The sequence below is a fragment of the Salmo salar genome, chromosome 23, assembly GCF_965601325.2.
Source record: "Salmo salar chromosome 23, fSalSal1, whole genome shotgun sequence".
Lineage (NCBI taxonomy): Eukaryota > Metazoa > Chordata > Actinopteri > Salmoniformes > Salmonidae > Salmo > Salmo salar.
In genome coordinates, this window is record NC_138313.1 from 42315090 (window position 1) to 42337631 (window position 22542).

A 22542-nucleotide genomic window follows, 5' to 3' on the forward strand; every position below is an offset into this window, starting at 1 on the left:
CATCATGAGCTCAGTTCACTGCATTGCCCACATACCCCCATTTTTTTCCCACACAACCTTGTTTTCAACATGGATGCCCGACATTTCCCAGTAAATGTTGTTTACATGGAACATTTACAGACAAATTTGATCTCAGATGTATGACATAAGACAGAAATTAGAAGGGCTCAGAACGATCTAGTTACATGTTACGTAAAATGCAACGCGTCAACCGTTTTGTAACGTTAAAAAAATAACATTTATAGTCAAACGCCACAAACAATACACATAATGGCGCCTGCTAGGGGCCCATGAACGTGTATAGTGAAAATATTACCTGAAATTGTGACGTTTAGCTGGTATGTGGCCAATGGAAAGACCATCATTAAGTTCTAGACAACCAATAGAATGGTGGTAATTCAGTTGGGGTTGGTCTTTGTTGCGACGGCTTTTCTTCATACATGTTCCCGGGTGCAAATGCTCTCATAACGTTTCCTGCACTGATGCATGGTGGTCGAACGGAGGGATTGTTGGAAAATTGCGGAGGTTAGTATATAAATTGGTTTTTTACCCAGTGTGCATTATTCCCACAGCCATCTCTGAGAAGAACTACAACAGGGACTGTAAATGAGGGACGGGAGAAACCTGCTTTACAATAAAATTGAATGTCAAAGAACAATCATTCTTAACATTAATTAGCTAGCCAATAGATTGTCTTGTTGCCTAAGTGCGTTATCAGCTACGTGTGCAACCCACTTGCTATGAAACGACGAATTATTGTTAGGCTACACTGCTGGCTGTGTAACATTAGTCAATGTAGCCTATTGGGGAAACTCCAATTCAACAAATTTAGGCTAGGCTATCACTTGAGGAATTGCGGTTTGTGTTAACACAGATTAGCTTTATGTATCGTTAACTCGTGTGCAGTCTTCTAACTCAGTTGTTCCCAACGTTTTTCGTTTACTGTACCACCAACTTAATTTTTCTCTGCCTGGAGTATTCCCTCATGTGCATTTTACCAGTAGGCCTATGGATTCATGTCGAAGTACCCGCTGAGGATAGGTCAAACACCCTCAGTGGTCCTAGTACTGGTTGGGAAAAACTTTCCTAGCTGTCCTGCTCTGGCACATGCCAGTTTAGAAGTTGCAACATTTGTAACAACGCGTCTGTCTCTAGCTTGCAAGTCATTTTACCAAATAAAGTTAGTGTATGTTACCTAATAAATCAAACTTGTATACCAATACTTAATATACATAGCAATTCAAAGTCGTCTACGTTTTCTTTACAAGCCAGAATGCTGAATAAAATAACATTTGCACTTACTCAGTTGCAGGTTGTATGTGTGGTTGGTCTTTGAGACACATCCACAGTGACGTATTGCTTACCTGACTTTTTAGATCTGGTGTGTTGATTATTATTCTTTTAGATTGAACCTTTATTTAACTAGGTAAGTCAGTTAAGAGAAAATTCTGATTTACAATGACGAGGCTGGGCCAATTTTGTGCCGCCCAATCACGGCTGGATGTGATACAGCCTAGATTCGAACCAGGGAATGTAGTGACACCTCTTGCACTGAGATACAGTGCCTTAGACCGCTGCGCCCCTCAGGATACTGATCATTTATTGCCAGGGGTTGTTTACATAACAGGTTAAAATAATTAACTTGGCAGGTTAGGAGAACTAACGCAGTAGGTTAGGTGAATTAAATTAGCATAGTGGGTTAGTTAGGAAAAGGGTTAGGCTTAGCTACCATGCTACAGTTGTCAACAACTGTTGTCCCTGATAAGACCACTAGATAGATGGAGTAGGCCTACCGCTCTAACTACAACGGTAGAAACTAAAGTTCCATCTGTGGCGAGAAAATATCAGTATCATAAGACCGATACTGCCGTTGAACTTGATATCACCTGGTACATGTGCAAAACCATGTGAACAGCTGCAGATTTTGCTTACATGCATGTGTCGTGTGCATGTTCTTCCATCTTGTGCACACGCCTTTGGTCACAAGCAAACATCTTTATTGCCACACACCGAGACCAGCATTTTGAAGTTGGGTAAATAACACTTTCCTGGGGATGTTTTGTCTAAAATGTCAACCAAGTGAAAGACCAACAACATGGATTATTGGCAGAGAAAGTTCAAATGAAGTGTATGCAACATTCTGACTTGTAAAGGGACTGTTTGGAATGTAACTTAAATGTGCGTGGCGTTGCCTACATAATTTAAAGGCATCGTCATGTTTTGTGTATACAGTTTCAATGGCTGTCTTTTCGCCCCAGATATTTTTTTTGTATTTTATTTAACCTTTTTATTTTAACAGGGAGTCATACTGTGACTAAGGTCTCTTTTACAGATTTGACCAAGGTCTCTTTTACAGATGAGCCCTGAATAGCAGAAAATACACACATCAATGTAAATACAAAGTGCAAGCCGAAAGAAAAACACTGTCATAAAAAACAAACACATTCACATTCTAGGACCGATAGGAACGTTGACTGAATAATCTGCTTTCTAATATTTAGCGAGGGGCAGGACCTATTTCTATAGAAGAAGCCCATTTTTATTCTCAGCTTCTTAACTAACTCATCAATATTCTTTTTAAAAGGCAGCATTTCATCTATCCGGATGTCCAGATATTTCTAAGCAAGGACACAATCAATATGGACACCATCCAAAGTACATAAGCTTAAATCATCACCAGTTATTTTTATGTGCTCTAGAGAACAACACATACTTAGTTTTACCTGCATTCAGTACTATTTTCAGGTCTATAAAGTTTTTCTGTAGTACAATGAGGGCAGACTATAGAGCCTGGTCACCTGTGGGGGCAATAGCATACACAACAGTATCATCGGCATACAAGTGCAGGTTATTTTTTATTTTTTACAGACAAGTGGATATTGTTCATTTAAGCAGTAAAAAGTACAGGACCCAGAATTGACACCAGCGTGACACCTTTTGTAATATCCAGGAAACCTGATTTAACACCATCGATAGACCTCATTGTGTATCTGTCAAGTAATTGTTAAACCATTTACATGCAGCCTGGTCTAGGCCAATTTTAGGACTGCCTTTGAATTTGCGATCAACCGTATCAAAAGCCTTTGTGCTGCCCTCTTCATTGACTTGTCAATGTTGCCTTTTTTCCATACAGTTAACCACATCATTTTTTTATTTTACCTTTATTTAACTAGGCAAGTCATTTAAGAACAAATTCTTATTTTCAATGACAGCCTAGGAACAGTGGCTTAACTGCCTTGTTCAGGGGCAGAATGACAGATTTGATCTTGCAACCTTTCGGTTACTAGTCCAACGCTTTAACCACTAGGCTACCTGCTGCCCCATAACTAGGGATGCAGACTGATTTACATTTCAAGATAGGAAAGATCTTAGCTGAGAATTAATCAAGGATTCAAATATTTTAGCTAAGCAAGAACAATTTAAGAGCAGGGCAATTTAATAATTATTTAGGTCACAAGGGTCACCACCTTTGTGAAGGTGGAGTACATGGGCCGCCTTCCAAACCTTGGGGATAGTACCAGATATAATCGTCAGGTTGAAAATATGGGTTAATGATTCATCAATCGGGGTGGCAGAGAGCTGCAGCAAAAATGGATCCAGCATATCAGCCACAGTGGATTTTTTTTTTTTAACATCAATCTTAAGCAAGGCATCTAGCACACAGTACGCTGAACAAAAATATAAACGCAACATGTAAAGTGTTGGTCCCATGTTTCAGTAGCTGAAATAAAAGATCCCGGAATTTTACATATGCACAAAAAGCTTATCTCTCATTCTGTGCACAAATTTGTTTATATCCCTGTTAGTGAGGATTTCTCCTTTGCCAAGATAATCCATCCACCTGACAGGTGTGGCATATCAAGAAGCTGATGAAACATGATAATTACACACATGTGCATCTTGTGCTGGGAACAAAAGGCCACTCTCTAAAATGTGCAGTTTTGTCACAACACAATGCCACGGATGTCTGCAGGAATGTCCACCAGAACTGTTGCCAGAGAATTGAATGTTAATGCTAATAATACACTAGTCTTGAACATCTCTACTAAGAGCATTGTTTTTGGTACAAGTTATTCCTTAAGTTCTAGAACTTAGCTGAATCTGGTAATGAATGGTGTGGCTGTTGAACACGTTGAGGAGACTAAATTACTTGGCGTTACCTTAGATTGTAAACTGTCATTGTCAAAACATATAGATTCAATGGTTGTAAAGACGGGGAGAGGCTCTGCTTTTTTGACACCACACTCCACAAAGCAAGTCCTGCAGGCTTTATTTGTATCTTTATTGTCAAGTCATATGGTCATGTGTTGCGAAGAAAGACCTAGTTAAGCTGCAGCTGGCCTAGAACAGAGCCACATGTCTTGCTCTTCATTGTAATTGGAAAACTAATATTAATACTATGCATTCCAGTCTCTCTTGGGTAAGAGTTGAGGAAAGACCGCGTCACCTCTCGTTTTATAAGAAACATTAATGTGCTGGAAATTCCAAATTTTTTGCATAGTCAACTTACACACAGCACTGACATACACACCACACCAGACATGCCACCAGGGGTCTTTTCACAGTCCCCAGGTCCAGAACAAATTCAAGGAAACATACAGTAAGTATTATACAGAGTCGTTAGTGCATGGAACTCCCTTCCATCTTATATAGTGCAAGGGAACAGGAAACCTGGTTTCAAAAAACAAATAAAGCAACTCCTCACAGCACAACGCCTCTCCCCCATGTGATCTACTTGTTGTGTCTATGTACTGACATGTATGTGTAACTGATAGATGCATACACACACTACATGTTCATGTTTTTCAATGTATGTAAATTGTGAAGTCTTTTTGTCTGTAATGTATTTTTGTTGTTGTCGTACCCCAGTAAGACTGTTGCCATTGGAGTCGGCTAAAGGGGATCCTAATGTATCAAATAAAACATTTTTCATTTCTCTACCATAAGCCGCATGCAATGTCTTTTTAGAGAATTTGTAAGTACGTCTAACCGGCCTCACAACCGCAGACCACGTGTATGGTGTCGTGTGGGCGAGTGGTTTGCTGACGTAGCGCTCCATGTTGGGGTTATGGTATGGGCAGGCAATTGCATTTTTAAATACGGCAATTTGAATGCAAAAAAATAAGAGTGACGTGATTGTGAGGCCCCTTTTTTTTAATGCACAAATTAAATAATTTCATTATTAAATATAACTTGTATTTCATGATTTGAAACTGAATTGAGCGTTGCATTGTTTTAAATTCATTTTAATTGAAAATTCAATATTTATATATTCTGTTTCAACATGGTAGATATTTAAATTTTGTCTGTGTATCAAGTTTATAATTTCAAATTGACCAAAGTTTCATGTATTCAACTTCTCAGATTTAAGTTTTCAAATTCTGTTCTCCAAATTCAGAACCAGCGACAACATCCTGAATCATGATTTATTTTTTATTTTTAGTCCTGTTTGTTTGAGTAGGTTGAGACATGCTCTTGGCCCAGATAAACCGTGACTCCCAGGGGATGGCAGAGTTCCAGGATGCAGACGGCCAGCAGGTGACCCTCTGTCTGGCCGAGGCAGTGACCGTGGCAGGTGAGCTCCCTTGGGGTCCTAACCCAACACGGGAGGTCAAAAGGTCAAACCAATTACTAATGGGAAGTGGTCAGAGAATAGAATTAGATGTATGTATTACAGGTCAGAGTAAAATACTACAGCAAGCTTGGTACTTTGTTAATATCCCAAGACTGGGTTAGGCAAATAGCTTCCATATTACCACAGTATAACTACTACATGTCTCAACACTGTAATTACACTATATCAACATATGTAGATGGGTTTTAGAACTCAATGTGGGACCTAATTAAAGTAACATACTGCCTAGTAGAAAAAGGGCACCACCCTAATTATTATCGTGTCTCGACCAGCTCTTAGTTGAGTACGTTGATACTGACTGTTATGATCCTATATAGACGGCGATCATATGGACACAGTGAGTCTACAGGCGGTAACCCTTGCCGATGGCTCCACAGCATACATACAGCATGACCCCAAAGGTAAGCGTGCATCACTCTCATGTCATTATCAGAGGTGAGAGAAAAGCAAAAAATGTCCACATTTGCCTCACAAGTTTTCTCTATGTAAAAATACAAGGTCTTATCCTCTATGGTAAAGATAAGGGAAGGGAGTAAGCTAATCCTAGATCTGTGCTTAGCAGGGGCTTCTGAGACAAGTATGTTGTGGCTCAGTGACAGCTCTGATTAGAGTTCAGTCTAATTGAGAGGAGTAGTTTCCTTTTCAGATGGACAGCTAATGGACGGACAGGTCATCCAACTGGAGGATGGGTCTGCTGCATACGTCCAGCATATGTCCATGCCAAAATCAGGTAAAGGATATGAACCAGACTCTTACAACTCTGCATTGTTGGGAAGGGCCCATGAGTAACAATTTCACTGTTAGTCTACACCTGTTGTTTACGAAGCATTTGATTTTGACCTGTGCTTCTCAGGTATAACCTGGATAACATCTGTTGTTTCGGTGACAGACGTTTGTGTATAATGCATTTCTAGAGACTACCATGTTGTATTGCATGTTTATATTGTAGGAGGAGACAGTTTGCAACTTGAAGATGGACAGGCTGTCCAGCTAGAAGATGGAACAACAGCCTACATTCATGCACCCAAAGGTAAATGTTGTTCATCAAGGATGTAGGCCAGATTCTGTCTGGTCTCTCTTTCTTCTCTTGGATTGGCATTAGGTTTAGGTATAATTATTTATCATTAGCAATAGGATAGAAGTGCCACCTTTCTCTTTGTTAGGCCATGTGATATTTTTTGCCTCAAATTCAATCTCGGCTGTACAAGAATACCTAGGGGAGTAGTGACTAGGGGTCACATTGGTCATCACATTGGTCACGTTTAACCTTTCTTCTGATACCTCCTCAGAGACATATGAACAGAGTAGTTTGCAGGCGGTGCAGTTGGAGGACGGCAGCACGGCGTACATCCATCACACGGTGCACATGCCCCAGTCCAACACCATCCTGGCCATTCAGGCTGACGGCACCATCTCCAACCTGCAGACAGATGGGGGCATAGACCCTGAGACCATCAGTGTGCTGGAGCAGTACACCACCAAGGTAGTGTGAAATCTAAACCCAGAGCCATAGAGGGAAGTATAGATTTATTCATATAGACATGGATACTAAACATGTCACCTCTGATTTGCTTTGCAACATGGTCATGAAAAGACTGGGTTGACAAAGTATTTGGTTCCTTCCCTTATTTCTGGAGACTTTAAAGCTGGGTTGGAGTGGAGAATGTTCCATGTTACTATAGGGCAGGGGTACCCAACTGTTACCCTACGAGGTCCAGAGTCTGCTGGTTTTCTGTTTCTACCTGATAATTAACCCTACGAGGTCCAGAGTCTGCTGGTTTTCTGTTTCTACCTGATAATTAACCCTACGAGGTCCAGAGTCTGCTGGTTTTCTGTTTCTACCTGATAATTAACCCTACGAGGTCCAGAGTCTGCTGGTTTTGTTTCTACCTGATACTTAATTGCACGTACCTGGTGTCCCAGGTCTAAGTCAGTCCCTTATTAGAGGGGAACAATGAAAGTATGCAGTGGAACTGGCTTTGAGGTCCAGAGTAGAGTTTGAGGACTCAAGGTTATGGGCTGCAGTATTGCTGTGAAGAGAGTCTCATTCAGAAGCACTATATGATGATTCATTTAATTTGCTTGTTCGCTAGGTGGAGAATTTAGAGAGTGGGCTGTTCGGCCGAGAGGAGACTGATAATGGCATCCACATGCAGGTACTGTCACTCTGCTGGATAATGTTCATTAGAGCAGGGTTTTTCAACCCTCGCACCCAGATGTTTCACATTTTTGTTTTAACCCTAAACTGGCACGCAACAAAGAACTTTTGAAAACATTTTGCAATGGAAAACAAAAAGGTACGCATCTTACTCCACAAGTCCAGGTAGATCTTCTGTGTTTTAGTACGGTCTCTTCCGTTTGGTGGCTAATGAACAAGACCCTGGTTTGTCATGAGGACCTAATGTTTCCTCTTCAGATTGTTCTCCAGGGTCAAGAGGGTAGGACAGGAAGGGTTTCACACGTAGGGGAGAAGTCCTTCCACTGTGACCACGAGGACTGTGGAAAACTCTTCACCACTGCTCACCATCTAAAGGCAAGGCCCTGTGTTTGTCTCAATACCATTCTCCTCTCTATGTCAAATATTTTGTCTAATGACAGTTTTATACTTTGTTATTCTTCTAATAAAAGCTAGAGTATTTTGTGTGTGTGTGTGTAGTTTGTTTTTACTGTTGCTGTAATATAGCTTTGTTTGTGTTTCCCACAGGTACACGAGAGATGCCACACTGGAGATAAGCCATATATATGTGACCACATTGGCTGTGGGAAGAAGTTTGCTACAGGTAGCAAGCTACTGTGAGGGCTTTAACTCTTCTCATGGGTCATACAACCTTGCTGATTTCTTCTTTGTGTTTAAATTGTCTCTAGACTAAAGTTGTTTGGCACCTTGTTTTGTCCTCTTCAGGGTATGGGCTGAAGAGTCACTCGCGCACACACACCGGGGAAAAGCCTTACCGCTGCCAGGAGATCAACTGCCACAAGTCTTTCAAAACATCCGGAGACCTACAGAAGCACACACGGACACACACAGGTACAATACACTCCCGGTAGAAATGTACTGGTACAATACACTCCCGGTAGAAATGCACTGGTACAATACACTCCCGGTAGAAATGCACTGGTACAATACACTCCTGGTAGAAATGCACTGGTACAATACACTCCCGGTAGAAATGCACTGGTACAATACACTCCCGGTAGAAATGCACTGGTACAAGGAAGAGGATGGGTTCCACTTATTCTTCCACCTATTGAGTTTTCTTTGTCACTGTCTCCTCTGCCTTGTGTTGGGGTCATGTTGCTATTTTCAATATAGGCCATTGATAGATCTCATGTTTCTCACTCTCGAACCCCCATTATGTCTAATTTACATTCTGAGACGTAGTCTTACTCTCATTTGTCCTGCCTTGTGTTGTTTTCAGGAGAGAAGCCATTCAAATGTCCTGTTGAGGGCTGCGGACGGTCGTTCACCACCTCCAACATCCGCAAGGTTCACATCCGCACGCACACCGGAGAGCGGCCGTACTACTGCGCTGAGCCCAGCTGCGGGCGATCCTTCGCCAGCGCCACCAACTACAAGAACCACATGAGGATTCATACAGGCATGTACCAAAATACTAGGCTTCTTCTTTACATGTTATTTACATGGCCACATAGGAAGAAGCTGTCTGATGGAGGCTTTTTGGACCAAAATGTCATGTTCTTTTTTTGAAGCAATCACAATATACCTTGACTGAGTTCTTTTTTTGCCCAATGATAACAATGTGTTGTACCTGTCCATGTGTCCAGGAGAGAAACCTTACGTGTGCACCGTGCCAGGGTGTGATAAGCGATTCACGGAGTACTCCAGCCTGTACAAGCACCATGTGGTCCACACGCCCTGCAAGCCCTACAACTGCAACTACTGTGGGAAGACCTACAAACAGATCTCCACCCTGGCCATGCACAAGCGCACAGCGCACAACGACACGGAGCCCATCGAAGAGGAGCAGCAGGCCTACTTTGAGCAACCCACAGGTCAGTGTTTGTGTGTACGCCTGTGCACATAAACGAGAGGGAAAAGTAATACTGCACTCTATACTCAGCTGTGACATCTAGCAGACAGAATAGCAGTTTACCTATATTTCTGAAGAAATGGTGAATGATGAAATCATTGAGTTCTTAGATTATGTTGAATACTGACAAATTGCAGTGATTGCTTGGATACGGAGATGACTTTCATTGGCCCTCATTCAATCTCAGACGACCTGTCATCACATTAAACCTGACCCTATTCATTTATTCTGTGGTTTTCTAAGCTTGACCCTGTTTTCCCTGTCTGATTCAGATGCCATTGATGACCCCGAGGTCACCTACACATCTGTAGTGGAGGTGGAGGACTCCGGGTCGGAACAGGTGTCTGTGGGGACCCCAGAGGTTCTAGGGCAACAGCACCAAGTGTCTCTAGTCACACAGGATGGAACGACGCAGCAGGTAAGCATCCATGTCACACATCAGTGTTTCCCCTACTATTGGCTCACCTTCTCTCCCTTGCATATGGATGGATTTTATATTATTCTTTGCTTTTCGTGTCTTTTCGCTGGAAAGAATGATCTTTAAACTTAAATATTGCATTGCTGGGTGCATAACAGGAACTGTTCTTCAAGAGCTCTTTTATAGAGGAAATTAAGAAATACCATTCGTAAATGTATGTTGATGAGTGCATGTTGTGACGGTTGGAAAACGAGCTGATGTTGTTATACTTCAGGTCAGTATCTCTGAGGCGGATTTGCAAGCGATGGGTGGTACAATTACCATGGTAACACAAGAAGGTACCACCATCACCATCCCAGCCCATGAGCTGATGTCACAAGGGCATCATTCTGTCACCATGGTGACAGCGGATGGCACAGAGGGACAGGTATCTATCAATTATTAAAGAATGTTTAGTTATAATTATTATTTTTACGTAAAGTTGGGTGTTATTTTTATATTTTTTATATTCCGGGTTGCTGCCCATCTGCACTACTGCCAATGTCCATTCTATGTACTAGGAAAAGACAGAAATATATGTACCTATGATTTTTCCTGGGTAGATGTTGGTAAACCAAGTATACCTTCAGCAAAAAGAAAATAAAGATTCCACACACTCCCAATACATGTGGGATTTCTTTTTTATTTCAAACATTATTTCATATTTTCAAAACATGAGTGACCAACAACAAAACATACTACAGCATAATTACATGTAATCTACAATATTTACAATAATAAACACACAAAATACAGGATTTATTTTGACTTAAGGGACAAAACGTTTCCAGGCCTAATCAATCCCACTTTGGAGCAAAGTCTTTGTGTCCTTTATTTTTGCATACTATATTTTATACTCTGTATTCTCTTTTTTTTCAAATGTTATTTCTGTCCTCTGCAGGTGCAAATTATGACCCCAGATATGACCACGTTCCAGACAGTGGAGGAGGTGGATTTTATCCAGGAACAGGAGCACCAGGTGGTGTCTTCAAGCCCTCACCCGGTCACCCTATTGGCTACTTCCAATGGCACTCACATCGCTGTACAGGTATGCCATAATGAGCAGCCTATGGATGTTAGTTAGGCTGCGTTTACACAGTTACCCCAATTCTAGTGTATTGGCAAATCTGATACCTATCTGATCTTTTCCCCAATGTGTAAATGGAGGCTGCGTTTACACAGAACCTTTGGCCAATTATTGGCAAAAGAGCTTATCTGATTGGTCAAAAGACCAATTAGTGGAAAAAGATCAGAATTGGGCTGCCTGTGTACGTACATTCGTATGTGAATCTCAATTCTGATACTTCAAATGTGACCTCAGTCTGGATGCTTATATATATTTATTTCACATGACCTGCTGTTACCATGACAACCACCACAACATTTAAAGGAGCAGTGACAGGAAAGTAGGGTTGCATCTTTGCTCAGTTTGAGAGGCTACATCAGTGTGAATACGCAAATCGGATATAGGTCACATGTAAAACTGAGTGTCAGTCAGAATATTATCTGAATTGGGTTCTTCAGATGGCTGTGTAAACACAGCCTTGGTGAACATGTTACCTAGCTACTTGCTTTGGGAGATGGAAGGTAACACCACAGATGTTTCACATGATGTATAAACCTGAAGCATACGGTTGGCATTTCCACTCGCTACCAAATATGGTGACGAGGGGAAGCCCAGTGGCTGGCAAAGGGAGAAGATTGAGTGAGATGGATTTTGGCTAACATTCTGCAAATTTTCTCATCCATTAAACATTTGATCTCAATACAGTGTTCTGTTCCCAAAACTACAAAAAAAAATTGAGTGCAAGTGTGAATTGAGTAATTGCACTGTGTGGACTTCAGAATAGGTGTTACGTAATGGATATATACATGTACATGCTAGAACTCACCAATAGAATCTCTCTAGCTTGGCTCTACCCACAATTATTAATTTGCTACCATTGGAAGACCACAGCCAGTAGTTATCTTGGGTTAGTTATACAAATCTTTGGTTCTCACATTACCTGATGTTGCAGGTAGAAATTGATTTTTTATATATACACTGCTCAAAAAAATAAAGGGAATACTTAAACAACACAATGTAACTCCAAGTCAATCACACTTCTGTGAAATCAAACTGTTCACTTAGGAAGTAACACTGATTGACAATAAATCTCACATGCTGTTGTGCAAATGGAATAGACAACAGGTGGAAATTATAGGCAATAAGCAAGACACCCCCAATAAAGGACTGGTTCTGCAGGTGGGGATCACAGACCACTTCTCAGTTCCTATGCTTCCTGGCTGATGTTTTGGTCACTTTTGAATGCTGGCGGAGCTTTCACTCTAGTGGTAGCATGAGACGGAGTCTACAACCCACACAAGTGGCTCAGGTAGTGCAGCTCATCCAGGATGGCACATCAATGCGAGCTGTGGCAAGAAGGTTTGCTGTGTCTGTCAGCGTAGTGTCCAGAGCATGGAGGCGCTACCAGGAGACAGGCCAGTACATCAGGAGACGCGGAGGAGGCCGTAGGAAGGCAACAACCCAGCAGCAGGACCGCTACCTCCGCCTTTGTGCAAGGAGGAGCAGGAGAAGCACTGCCAGAGCCCTGCAAAATGACCTCCAGCAGGCCACAAATGTGCATGTGTCTGCTCAAACGGTCAGAAACAGACTCCATGAGGGTGGTATGAGGGCCCGACGTCCACAGGTGGGGGTTGTGCTTACAGCCCAACACCGTGCAGGACGTTTGGCATTTGCCAGAGAACACCAAGATTGGCAAATTCGCCACTGGCGCCCTGTGCTCTTCACAGATGAAAGCAGGTTCACACTGAGCACGTGACAGACATGACAGTGTCTGAAGACTCCGTGGAGAACGTTCTGCTGCCTGCAACATCCTCCAGCATGACCGGTTTGGCAGTGGGTCAGTCATGGTGTGGGGTGGCATTTCTTTGGGGGGGCCTGCACAGCCCTCCATGTGCTCGCCAGAGGTAGCCTGACTGCCATTAGGTACCGAGATGAGATCCTCAGACCCCTTGTGAGACTATATGCTGGTACGGTTGGCCCTGGGTTCCTCCTAATGCAAGACAATGCTAGACCTCATGTGGCTGGAGTATGTCAGCAGTTCCTGCAAGAGGAAGGCATTGATGCTATGGACTGGCCCGCCCGTTCCCCAGACCTGAATCCAATTGAGCACATCTGGGACATCATGTCTCGCTCCATCCACCAACGCCACGTTGCACCACAGACTGTCCCGGAGTTGGCGGATGCTTTAGTCCAGGTCTGGGAGGAGATCCCTCAGGAGACCATCTGCCACCTCATCAGGAGCATGCCCAGGCGTTGTAGGGAGGCCATACAGGCACGTGGAGGCCACACACACTACTGAGCCTCATTTTGACTTGTTTTAAGGACATTACATCAAAGTTGGATCAGCCTGTAGTGTGGTTTTCCACTTTAATTTTGAGTGTGACTCCAAATCTAGACCTCCATGGGTTGATAAATTGGATTTCCATTGATTATTTTTGTGTGATTTTGTTGTCAGCACATTCAACTATGTAAAGAAAAAAGTATTTAATAAGATTATTTATTTCATTCAGATCTAGGATGTGTTGTTTAAGTGTTCCCTTTATTTTTTTTAGCAGTGTGTGTGTATATATATAATGAGGAGATTCCATGTGGAAAAGGGGACAGCGCCTGCTCTATTCCTTCAGTATCATCTTAAATTGTGTTCTGTTTGACTGTTCCCCATAGTTTTGCCGGATGAGAACACATTGAACTGATATTTCTGCCGTCGATGATACTTGCATGAGTTTCAGACCAAACAAAGAGTAATCGGCAAAGATTAAACCTGAGCTATTAGCCATTGGCTAATCCCTCCCCACCCAACCTCTGTGTTTTGCTGTTTAAACGCTCAGGTGAACTTGATGGGTAGGTGGGGTTGGATTGGGGTTTAGCAGGAGCTGTGTGCCAAGGGTTGTGGTGGCCACTCTCCATTTCTGGTGTTGACCTAACTGTCTTACTGAAAGGAGGCCTATGGTCACATGATGTGTGGACTGTGGTTTCTATGCAATCCAGGTCCAGTGGACAGCTGCCTCTAGCCCTGTGGCCCACTACTGCGTAGGCTGATCCCACAGAGTGGCTTGTTGCTTACCAGCATGTGTCCCAAATGGCACCCTATTCCCTATATAGTGCACTTCTTTTAGCAGGGCTCTGGTCAAAAGTAGTGCAACATATGAGGGTGCCATTTGGGACATGTATTTCCTGTTACTCCACGAAACACCTAGAATTGACATGATTTACTACATTCTGAAGCTTATCACAAGGTACAGAAGGAAGCCAGTCCCCTTGGCGAAGTGTTTCTTTCCACTTGTACCCTCCAGGCTCCACCCAGTATCTGTTTTGGGGCATTTGGTCATTGAATAAAATGTCAACATTGATATGTAGTAAACAAAATGAATTGCAACAGTAAACTTGGTCACAGAAATGTTTGTTTTTTATATAAACACCTGTTAGGTTAATAATAATGAAAACATTTGTTGTGAGAAATTAGACTGAAATCATGTAGCCAGCAAGTCAATAACAGTTAATCATTCAGAAGCTCAAAGCTCCCTAGGACTAATATCACTTCAGTGCTGCAAGGTGTTAAACAAAGCAAGCCATTGTTCTGCCTGAGGGGGTTCTGTAATAGTCAAAGTCCTGGCTTGTTAACCCATTGATTGCTTCGATCTGCCCTCTTGTCATGCTAATGAAAATGAAAACACTCTCTAGTCCTTCTGTGGTATAACACCCTGTCAAGGTTGTTAATCACACAAAAGAGCAATAATACTGATGAGATGGTAGTGTGTTTGAGTGGTGGGGAGATTAATGGAATAAACTTGTGCTAAATATAAATTACAATTTAATTTGTAATAACATATGGTGTTTTTTTGTTGTTTTTTTTAGCTCAGTGATCAACCATCATTGGAAGAAGCCATCAGAATAGCGTCGCGAATACAGCAAGGCGAGACCACCGGATTGGATGATTAACTCCACAATTAACTAATAGCAAAAAAGAAATTGTGTCTAAACTATTTTCTAGATTCTACAATAATTGTGTGTGTGTGTGTGTGATATATATATATATGTTTTGATAACTGGAGTCCTATGTGGATTTAATGTGCTCCTTCAGCCATTGGTGAGGACAGGATTATTTCTATTGTGCAACTGCAATGTACAGCTAACTCATTTTTTTTGTAATAAATGATTGATCACACAATATACTGTGTACATAAAGTTTGTTTGGGGAACAGAGAAAGACCGAACATCATGAACCCCTTGGTCCCATTACCTTACAGTTTTATTGAGACATGCATAGAACAACTACCACAATTAGTTAAATGTTGTGGACACAATCTTGAGATCATAAAAATATATATTTTTATGATCTATAACATTTTATCTTGCTGACTTATTGAAATTAAGCCTTGAAAGCCTATGGCAACAAGGTGTGTATGAGAATATTAAATTAAGATGCAGAGCTATATCTAAACATTAAACTGAAAAAATGTAATCTTTAATGCCAAACATGAGTCATATAAAACTTGAAAGGTAGATCAGTTCCAATAATGTAGGATTATTCATGCAAATAGCCTATTGCATGCAGATCCATGCAAATACATATGTATATGGGCAATTTGTATGTCTACGATCAGTTCATAATGGCCTGGTATTAAACTTTTATGTAATTAATTTCAGATTTTTTATTTTTATTTTTAATTCGGCCTTGAAAGTAACCACCAAAAATACTTATTAAACGGGTTTTTAATTTGATTGCGTCGCTAGGAACTTGATGAAAGATGATCATTCGCGCCAAATTGACGTTTCATCAAAGAGAATGTAAATGACGTAGCATCTACTGGAACGCCTATCTTTTAAACGCGCATGATTCGCTCCAATTGGCTGAAGAGGAGATCATCTGACCAACGGTCGCGGGAAGCCCTTCACCATGCGCTTGATAAGGATGCTCTGAGTTTCGTTAGGTCAATGTATGTAAACATAGCTAGCTAATGATTTGTTGTGAAAATACACTTTTCTAGTTTGTAACGTTTAAGATAACCAAGTCATTTTATTGCGAGTTGTTGGGATATTTTTTTATTTTTTTTTAGGTACCCCGACGGATTGTATGTTTTTTCTATTCGCGCTGGGTTCTGGACAAGGGGTTGCAGTGCGCCACAGCCATTTTCCGGTACCTAAGCTAACTCGGCTGTAGCTAGTAGGAGTGACCACGGCAGGGGCGTGTAGCTGGTTAGCTAACTCTATAGCTAGCGACACATCTTCCGAGCAAATTTATCAGATGAACATAAACTTGCTTGAGATGTATTTTACAATGTGCGCCCGTCCGAGAAAGTGTTCGCTGAACGTAAGGGAGATTTCGGAGGAAGTTTGACTTTTTGCCATACTTCTCGTTTGCTAGGTAGCAGCGTCAACTTTGCTGCGTGGCTAGCCGACTGACTTGATATTTCAAGCTACATGAATTTATTTTACGGTGATATATACATACTACAGTAGTTGCATAGTAATTACGCGGATTAGCTAGCTAACAGTTGGTTAACGTTACACCTTTAGCTATAAACAGCCACTTTTTTTTGAAAAAGCGATAGCCTGGTTTTAAATGAAAATGCAGAGTTACAGTTGCCGTCGTCGGCATGGAAGTTCATCACCAAACGCCCGACCAATACGTCAGAAGTTACAGTTTGCACCGAGCGATGAAGAGGATGACCCGATTGAGGACGGCAACAACAGCACAGGAGCAGAATCGGGCTTTACAGAACTGGACTCTCCGATGCATGAGCTACGGGACAGTGTCGCTAAACGACTCGAACACAGCAGCCCTCTGAATCGGACTGGGGAACGCGGTGATGTGGAACTATGGGACGAAGAGGGATTCGGTTCTCCGTCTCACCTTCAGTCCCCTAGTAGCGTTATTTTCACGAAGGGGTCCCGGTCACCACGGAAAAGCTCTCGGTTGTACGGCAATTCACCGGAGCGGTCATACATTCAGGACGATGGGGAAGGCTCGAGCTCACCTATTCCAGACTGCCCCGACACACCTCCACACAAAACCTTCAGAAAACTTCGCCTTTTTGATACTCCACACACACCAAAGGTTTGACCATTTCATCCAGAAAAACCTGCAAGCTGTAACATACCAACAATTGGCTAATATTGTTTTGACAACACAGTTAATGCAGTGTAGCTATTATTTATGACGTAGTAATGATGTATGGCATTTTTGTAATACTGTACAAAAGGCTGGCAGCATGACCTAGTGACTCATTGAAACTTTACTTTTTAAAATGTTTTTAAAGGTTGCTTTTGTTGAATAATAGTAACCGCCCAATGACCTATTTTCAGTAGTGGTATACAATTATATAACCCAGCAGTCAGCCAATTGAGTCATTGATTCTAAGTCAAGACTTTTTCATGGCTGGACATGCCTCCGTTATCCGCTCTGGAATCCTTGTCAACATCAGTATTTTGCATTGATAGGCATATTTGTATACATTTTCACTAACATTTCACTTCAACTTTACTCAGTTATTTATACATGTGATATTTCAGTTCATTAAGGGTATTTCACGTTATCATAATAGTTTGCTGTCTAAGTGTCTCAACATGTCTTGAATATTTTCATTCCCAGAGTTTGCTGAACAAAGCCAGAACTGCCAGCTCAGTGTCCTCAAGTAGGAGAGTGGCTCTCTTCAGGAATGTGGATTCCACAGGAAAATCTGGTCCAGACGGCAGGAGAAGCCAGACCCCTTTGGTCAACATCAACCCCTTCACCCCGGAAGCCCTTCTCATCCAGTCTACCACTCAACAGAAGAACAACAGGAAGAGGGCACACTGGAATGAGTATGTCACTCATTTATCCTGTCTTTATTTTTGCCAGATAAGTTAGTATTAGACTATCATCTAAAACAGTTGAACTTAGTCCAATAACAACAGACAACAATTGATCACTTATGTTTTTGTCCTTTCATTTGATACCTGGATGTGTCCATATGTCGGTACACACAGATTGTAACCCATTGTTATTGCTAGCTGGAATCGTTAAATCCGTTGACTAAGCATCAGTAAGGCAAAAGTCTGGCAGGAAACCAAGACCCGTCATGGTCACTAATGAACTCTGCCATGTGTGTGTGAAGGCCTCAGTGCTGCCCTCTGGTGGTTGGAATGTATGCTAACAAACTCTTTGTCTCGTTTTATTCAGCTCCTGTGGTGAGAACATGGAGGCGAGTGACGCTGAAACCGAAGAAATCATTCCTCCGCCAAAGGTAGTTATTTTCTAACCATCCTGATTTCTTTATAGCATTGCGAGGAACTTGGTTCACTTGCAGGCATGTTATTCAGCAAAGCTCTTAACCTACACATATCCAGTTAGATGGATAAGATAATGATAACAATCCAAATAACACTAGTTAGACTATTGTGATTTTCTATTAAACCTCCTCTCCATCCTCAGAGAATCACCTTGATGGAGAGTAATATGAAGTCCAGGTACACCTCTGAGTTCCACCAGCTGGAGAAGATCGGCTGCGGGGAGTATGGGGCCGTCTTCAAGTGTGTCAAAAGACTGGATGGCTGCATCTATGCTATCAAGCGCTCAAAGAAGCCCCTGGCAGGCTCTGTGGATGAGTAAGTTGGAGTTTCTATCTGTGAAACAGTAGCACGCTCTAAATATACTGATCCACCTACTGTGGAGCCAGGCCCAGCACCCCCCCGCTCCTCAGACAATCCCGCAGGTAAAGAAGACGAATTTGGCGGTCGTGGTCTGCGGTTGTGAGGCCGGTTGGACGTACTGCAAAATTCTGTAAAACATCATTGGCGGTGGCTTTTGGTAGAGAAATTAACATTCAATTCTCTTGCAACAGCTCTGTTGAACATTCCTGTGAATCAGCCCCCTCAACGTGAGACATCTGACATTGTATTGTGACAAAACTGCACATTTTAGTGGACTTTTGTCCCCATCACAAGGTGCACCTGTGTAATGATCATGCTGTTTAATCAGCTTCTTGATATGACACACCTGTCAGGTGGATGGATTTATCTTGGCAAACACATTTGTGCTCAAAATTTGAGAGACATAAGCTTTTTGTGCATATGGAACATTTCTGTGATCTTTTATTTCTGCTAATGAAACATGGGACCAACAGGTGTTGAGTTTATATTTTTGTTCAGTATATATTGTGTATGGGTACTCTTGCTGAAGCCAGTCTGACATCCTCCCTTTGTTGCTGTCACCATGTATTCCAACAAGACTTGAGAATAGACATAAAATACTATTCCCTAACGGTCCTTGAAATAATAAATAATGTTAGTTATCCTAACCACAGTTAACAAACTTGAAGAAATGTTTAATCTAACTACATCTGTGTTCCACCCATAGGCAGAACGCCCTTCGGGAGGTGTATGCCCATGCTGTGCTGGGCCAGCACCCCCATGTGGTTCGCTACTACTCAGCCTGGGCAGAGGATGACCATATGCTCATCCAGAACGAGTACTGCAATGGCGGCACCCTCTCAGATGTCACGGCCGAGAACTATCGGCGGCTCGGCTTCCTATCGGAGCTGGAGCTGAAGGACCTGCTGCTGCAGGTGACTCGCGGCCTCAAGTACATCCACTCATCCTCGCTGGTCCACATGGACATCAAGCCTAGTAAGTACCACTGACAGGTTGAAAAGCATGAACTTTAATGTTAGATGGGATTTGTAATAATGAAGTGGATGTTTAGTTAACAGTGGAGACGAGAGAAACCAGCACAGGTCTTTTTGAACTTTTTTAATTGTTTTTAAAATTTTTTTAAGTATCAGCTTAGTTTTTAACAGGAGGGCGTCTTGATTCACATCCCCAATGCAATTTGTTTGAAGTGTTAGTTTTTACTTAGTCATTGACAACAAAAATGAATTTGTGTATTGTCTCTTTCAGGCAATATTTTTATCTCACGCAAGACGGTGTGCAGTGTAGACGCATGTGATGAAGAGGAGGACGAAAAGGATGGACTGGCAACCAGTGTGGTATACAAAATAGGTGACCTTGGCCATGTGACGAGGGTGAACAATCCTCAAGTTGAAGAAGGCGATAGCAGGTTCCTGGCAAATGAAGTCCTCCAAGAGGTGAGTTTTCTCTCCATTAGAAACTTGCCTTGACCCAGCTAAAGTATTATTATTATTATTATTATTCAGAAATCCAGGGTAATTCAAATGATTCTTTACAACTTTCCTAATCACGTCAAACTTTTCTTTCAGGACTACAGTAACTTGACGAAGGCGGACATCTTTGCCCTGGCCCTGACTGTTATCAGTGCCTCGGGGGCGGAGCCTCTGCCCACCAATGGGGATAAGTGGCACGAGATCCGTCAGGGAAAATTGCCACCCATCCCACAAGTGCTCTCTCAGGAATTCTTGAGTCTACTGAAGGTAAGAACTTGATGTTACTATAAGCGTTTCCTTTGAATTGTGACCGCTTAATTTAAGGTTTTCTAAAAGCGTTTTCCTCTTGACCCTATACCTTTGCTTATACCACAGCATTATTGAATACTAGTTTCTAATTGGCTAGAAGGGCATTTGAGAATTGTCATTATAACCAGATAACGGTACAGTTGGAAAATATATGATTCTATGCCACTGCTATTCAGTGATGTTCACTGTCCTGTTATAGGACAGACTGATAAAGCTGTGTGATATTGAAAGATGTACTGTTCATTTGAATTGTGCTCTCAAACATCAAATGGCTGGTGTTAGGCTATTTACAGTTGCTAGTTTTCAGGAGGTAACTTTATAATTTTTTTCTCCCCTGAAGCTGATGATCCACCCTGACCCCACCCGGCGGCCGTCCACCTCTGACCTCATCAAGCACCCGGTGCTGTTGACCGCAGCTAGAATGAGTGCTGACCAGCTCCGTGTGGAACTCAATGCAGAGAAGTTCAAGAATGCACTGCTCCAGAAGTAAGTACAGAATGGCACTGACACCAAGTGAAACAAGGATCCCCCCCCCAAGGCTGTTTTTGTCAACACTAAAGGCAGAGGTTGGCTAGTTGATGCTCATGCTTTTACATGGGTATACCAATTTCTCCATTCTGGCACATTGTACAACTAGTGACCCAACCTACCCATAGTGTGACATAAATTGATTAATTGACAGCTAAGTGACATTGAAGGCGTAGAAAAGGTGGGGCTTGTAAATTAGAGATTCATGGTATGGACTTTCGGTTTCATCTGTTTGTCTCATGGTGCAATGTTTCTTTCAGGGTTGGTCTAACTGTTCTTCATTGCTTTCCCCAGGGAGCTGAAGTTGGCCCAGATTGCCAAAGCTGCTGCTGAGGAGAAGGTTCTGTCCACGGACAGAGTCCTGACCCGCTCCACTGTTCAGCCCAACCCCAAAACCTCCAGACTCATCGGCAAGAAGATGAACCGCTCAATGAGCCTGACCATTTACTGAAATGCAGACCCCCCCCAATGATGTTGGAACATGGACTGGAAAACTGATATCTAGGGAATCTGACTAGCTACGTATTCTGTTGAGTAAGAGTGCTGAAAATGGACCCCATTTCCACTGGTCACAGAGACTTTTCACTGTTAAAATTGGTGCTGTGGGTGGACCTTTCTTGTCAGACTCGATCAAGACAGACTAGACTTTGCCATACTCAATTAGTACTGACTTGTCATATTTGACCAGTAATTCTGGTAGTGGACGTCTCTTGACAGAGACCAAGCATTCCTTAAGGTAGTTACTGTACCTTTTTTTTCCTTCTTGTGGCTGACAAAAACAAAACAAGTCTAAGTAGATTGCAGAGGCTCTCCACTGTACTCCATGCACTTCCTTGAAAGCCTTGCTCTTTGATGGAGAGGGACACAGAGAAGCCCTCAGTGTGTGAACGTACCAGGCCACAGATGTGCGCACCTTAATGCCTGATTCCAGGCATCCGAGGGTCTGTCAGACATTGCTTTTAAGAGCACTTTGGAAGCAACGGGGAACTTGCCACATAACCCGCTGCTATTCATGTCTGTGTTCTACAGGGGTAATGGATTTTTCATTTTCCCATTAGAGTAGTTTAAATCATTGCACCCATTATCATATTTGGTGGACTATAATTGTGGACCATAACACAATTTTTTTTGTTTAAACTATCCACAATATATATATATATATTTTAAATGGATCATGCAATACATGTAAGAAAATGGTGTCTATCAAACCTGGTTAAAAAAGTGTTTTCTTTGCCAAAATTAAACAGATGTACAGCCTCCAACCTTATGCTTCAACCCTGCCTATGTAGCATTAAAAAATCATTGTTCTGTACGTTCTCCGTTTCTAACTCTCTTATAGCCTGTACATTATCTTTTAATAAATTCTTATCAAATTCATGCTGGTCTTCAAATTC

The 22542-nt window shown here is 42.1% G+C and overlaps 2 protein-coding genes across 3 annotated transcripts; both read left to right on the forward strand.

Moving 5' to 3' along the window:
* The first annotated feature begins 424 nt into the window (after window positions 1–424).
* Window positions 425–15378, forward strand: znf143b (zinc finger protein 143b). Of its 2 annotated transcripts, none has more exons than XM_014170084.3 (16): window positions 425–525; window positions 5444–5575; window positions 5953–6036; window positions 6270–6365; window positions 6585–6665; window positions 6925–7118; window positions 7729–7791; window positions 8052–8168; window positions 8340–8415; window positions 8538–8663; window positions 9055–9234; window positions 9422–9649; window positions 9960–10105; window positions 10380–10532; window positions 11046–11192; window positions 15066–15378. In XM_014170084.3, the coding sequence occupies exons 2-16, from the start codon at window positions 5470–5472 to the stop codon at window positions 15147–15149; spliced, it is 1881 nt and encodes a 626-aa protein (XP_014025559.1). In that variant the 5' UTR covers window positions 425–525; window positions 5444–5469; the 3' UTR covers window positions 15150–15378. The 2 variants fall into 2 exon arrangements, with proteins under 2 accessions (XP_014025559.1, XP_014025560.1); XM_014170085.3 differs by having other exon boundaries at window positions 460–525; window positions 5462–5575.
* A 700-nt stretch (window positions 15379–16078) lies between these two features.
* LOC106584610 (wee1-like protein kinase 1-A) lies at window positions 16079–22525 on the forward strand. The gene is made up of 9 exons (XM_014170083.3): window positions 16079–17268; window positions 17803–18014; window positions 18373–18436; window positions 18625–18797; window positions 19549–19817; window positions 20088–20275; window positions 20408–20578; window positions 20961–21106; window positions 21443–22525. Exons 1-9 carry the CDS (start codon window positions 16774–16776, stop codon window positions 21597–21599), a joined length of 1875 nt encoding a protein of 624 aa, XP_014025558.1. The 5' UTR covers window positions 16079–16773; the 3' UTR covers window positions 21600–22525.
* The last annotated feature ends 17 nt before the right edge of the window (window positions 22526–22542 follow it).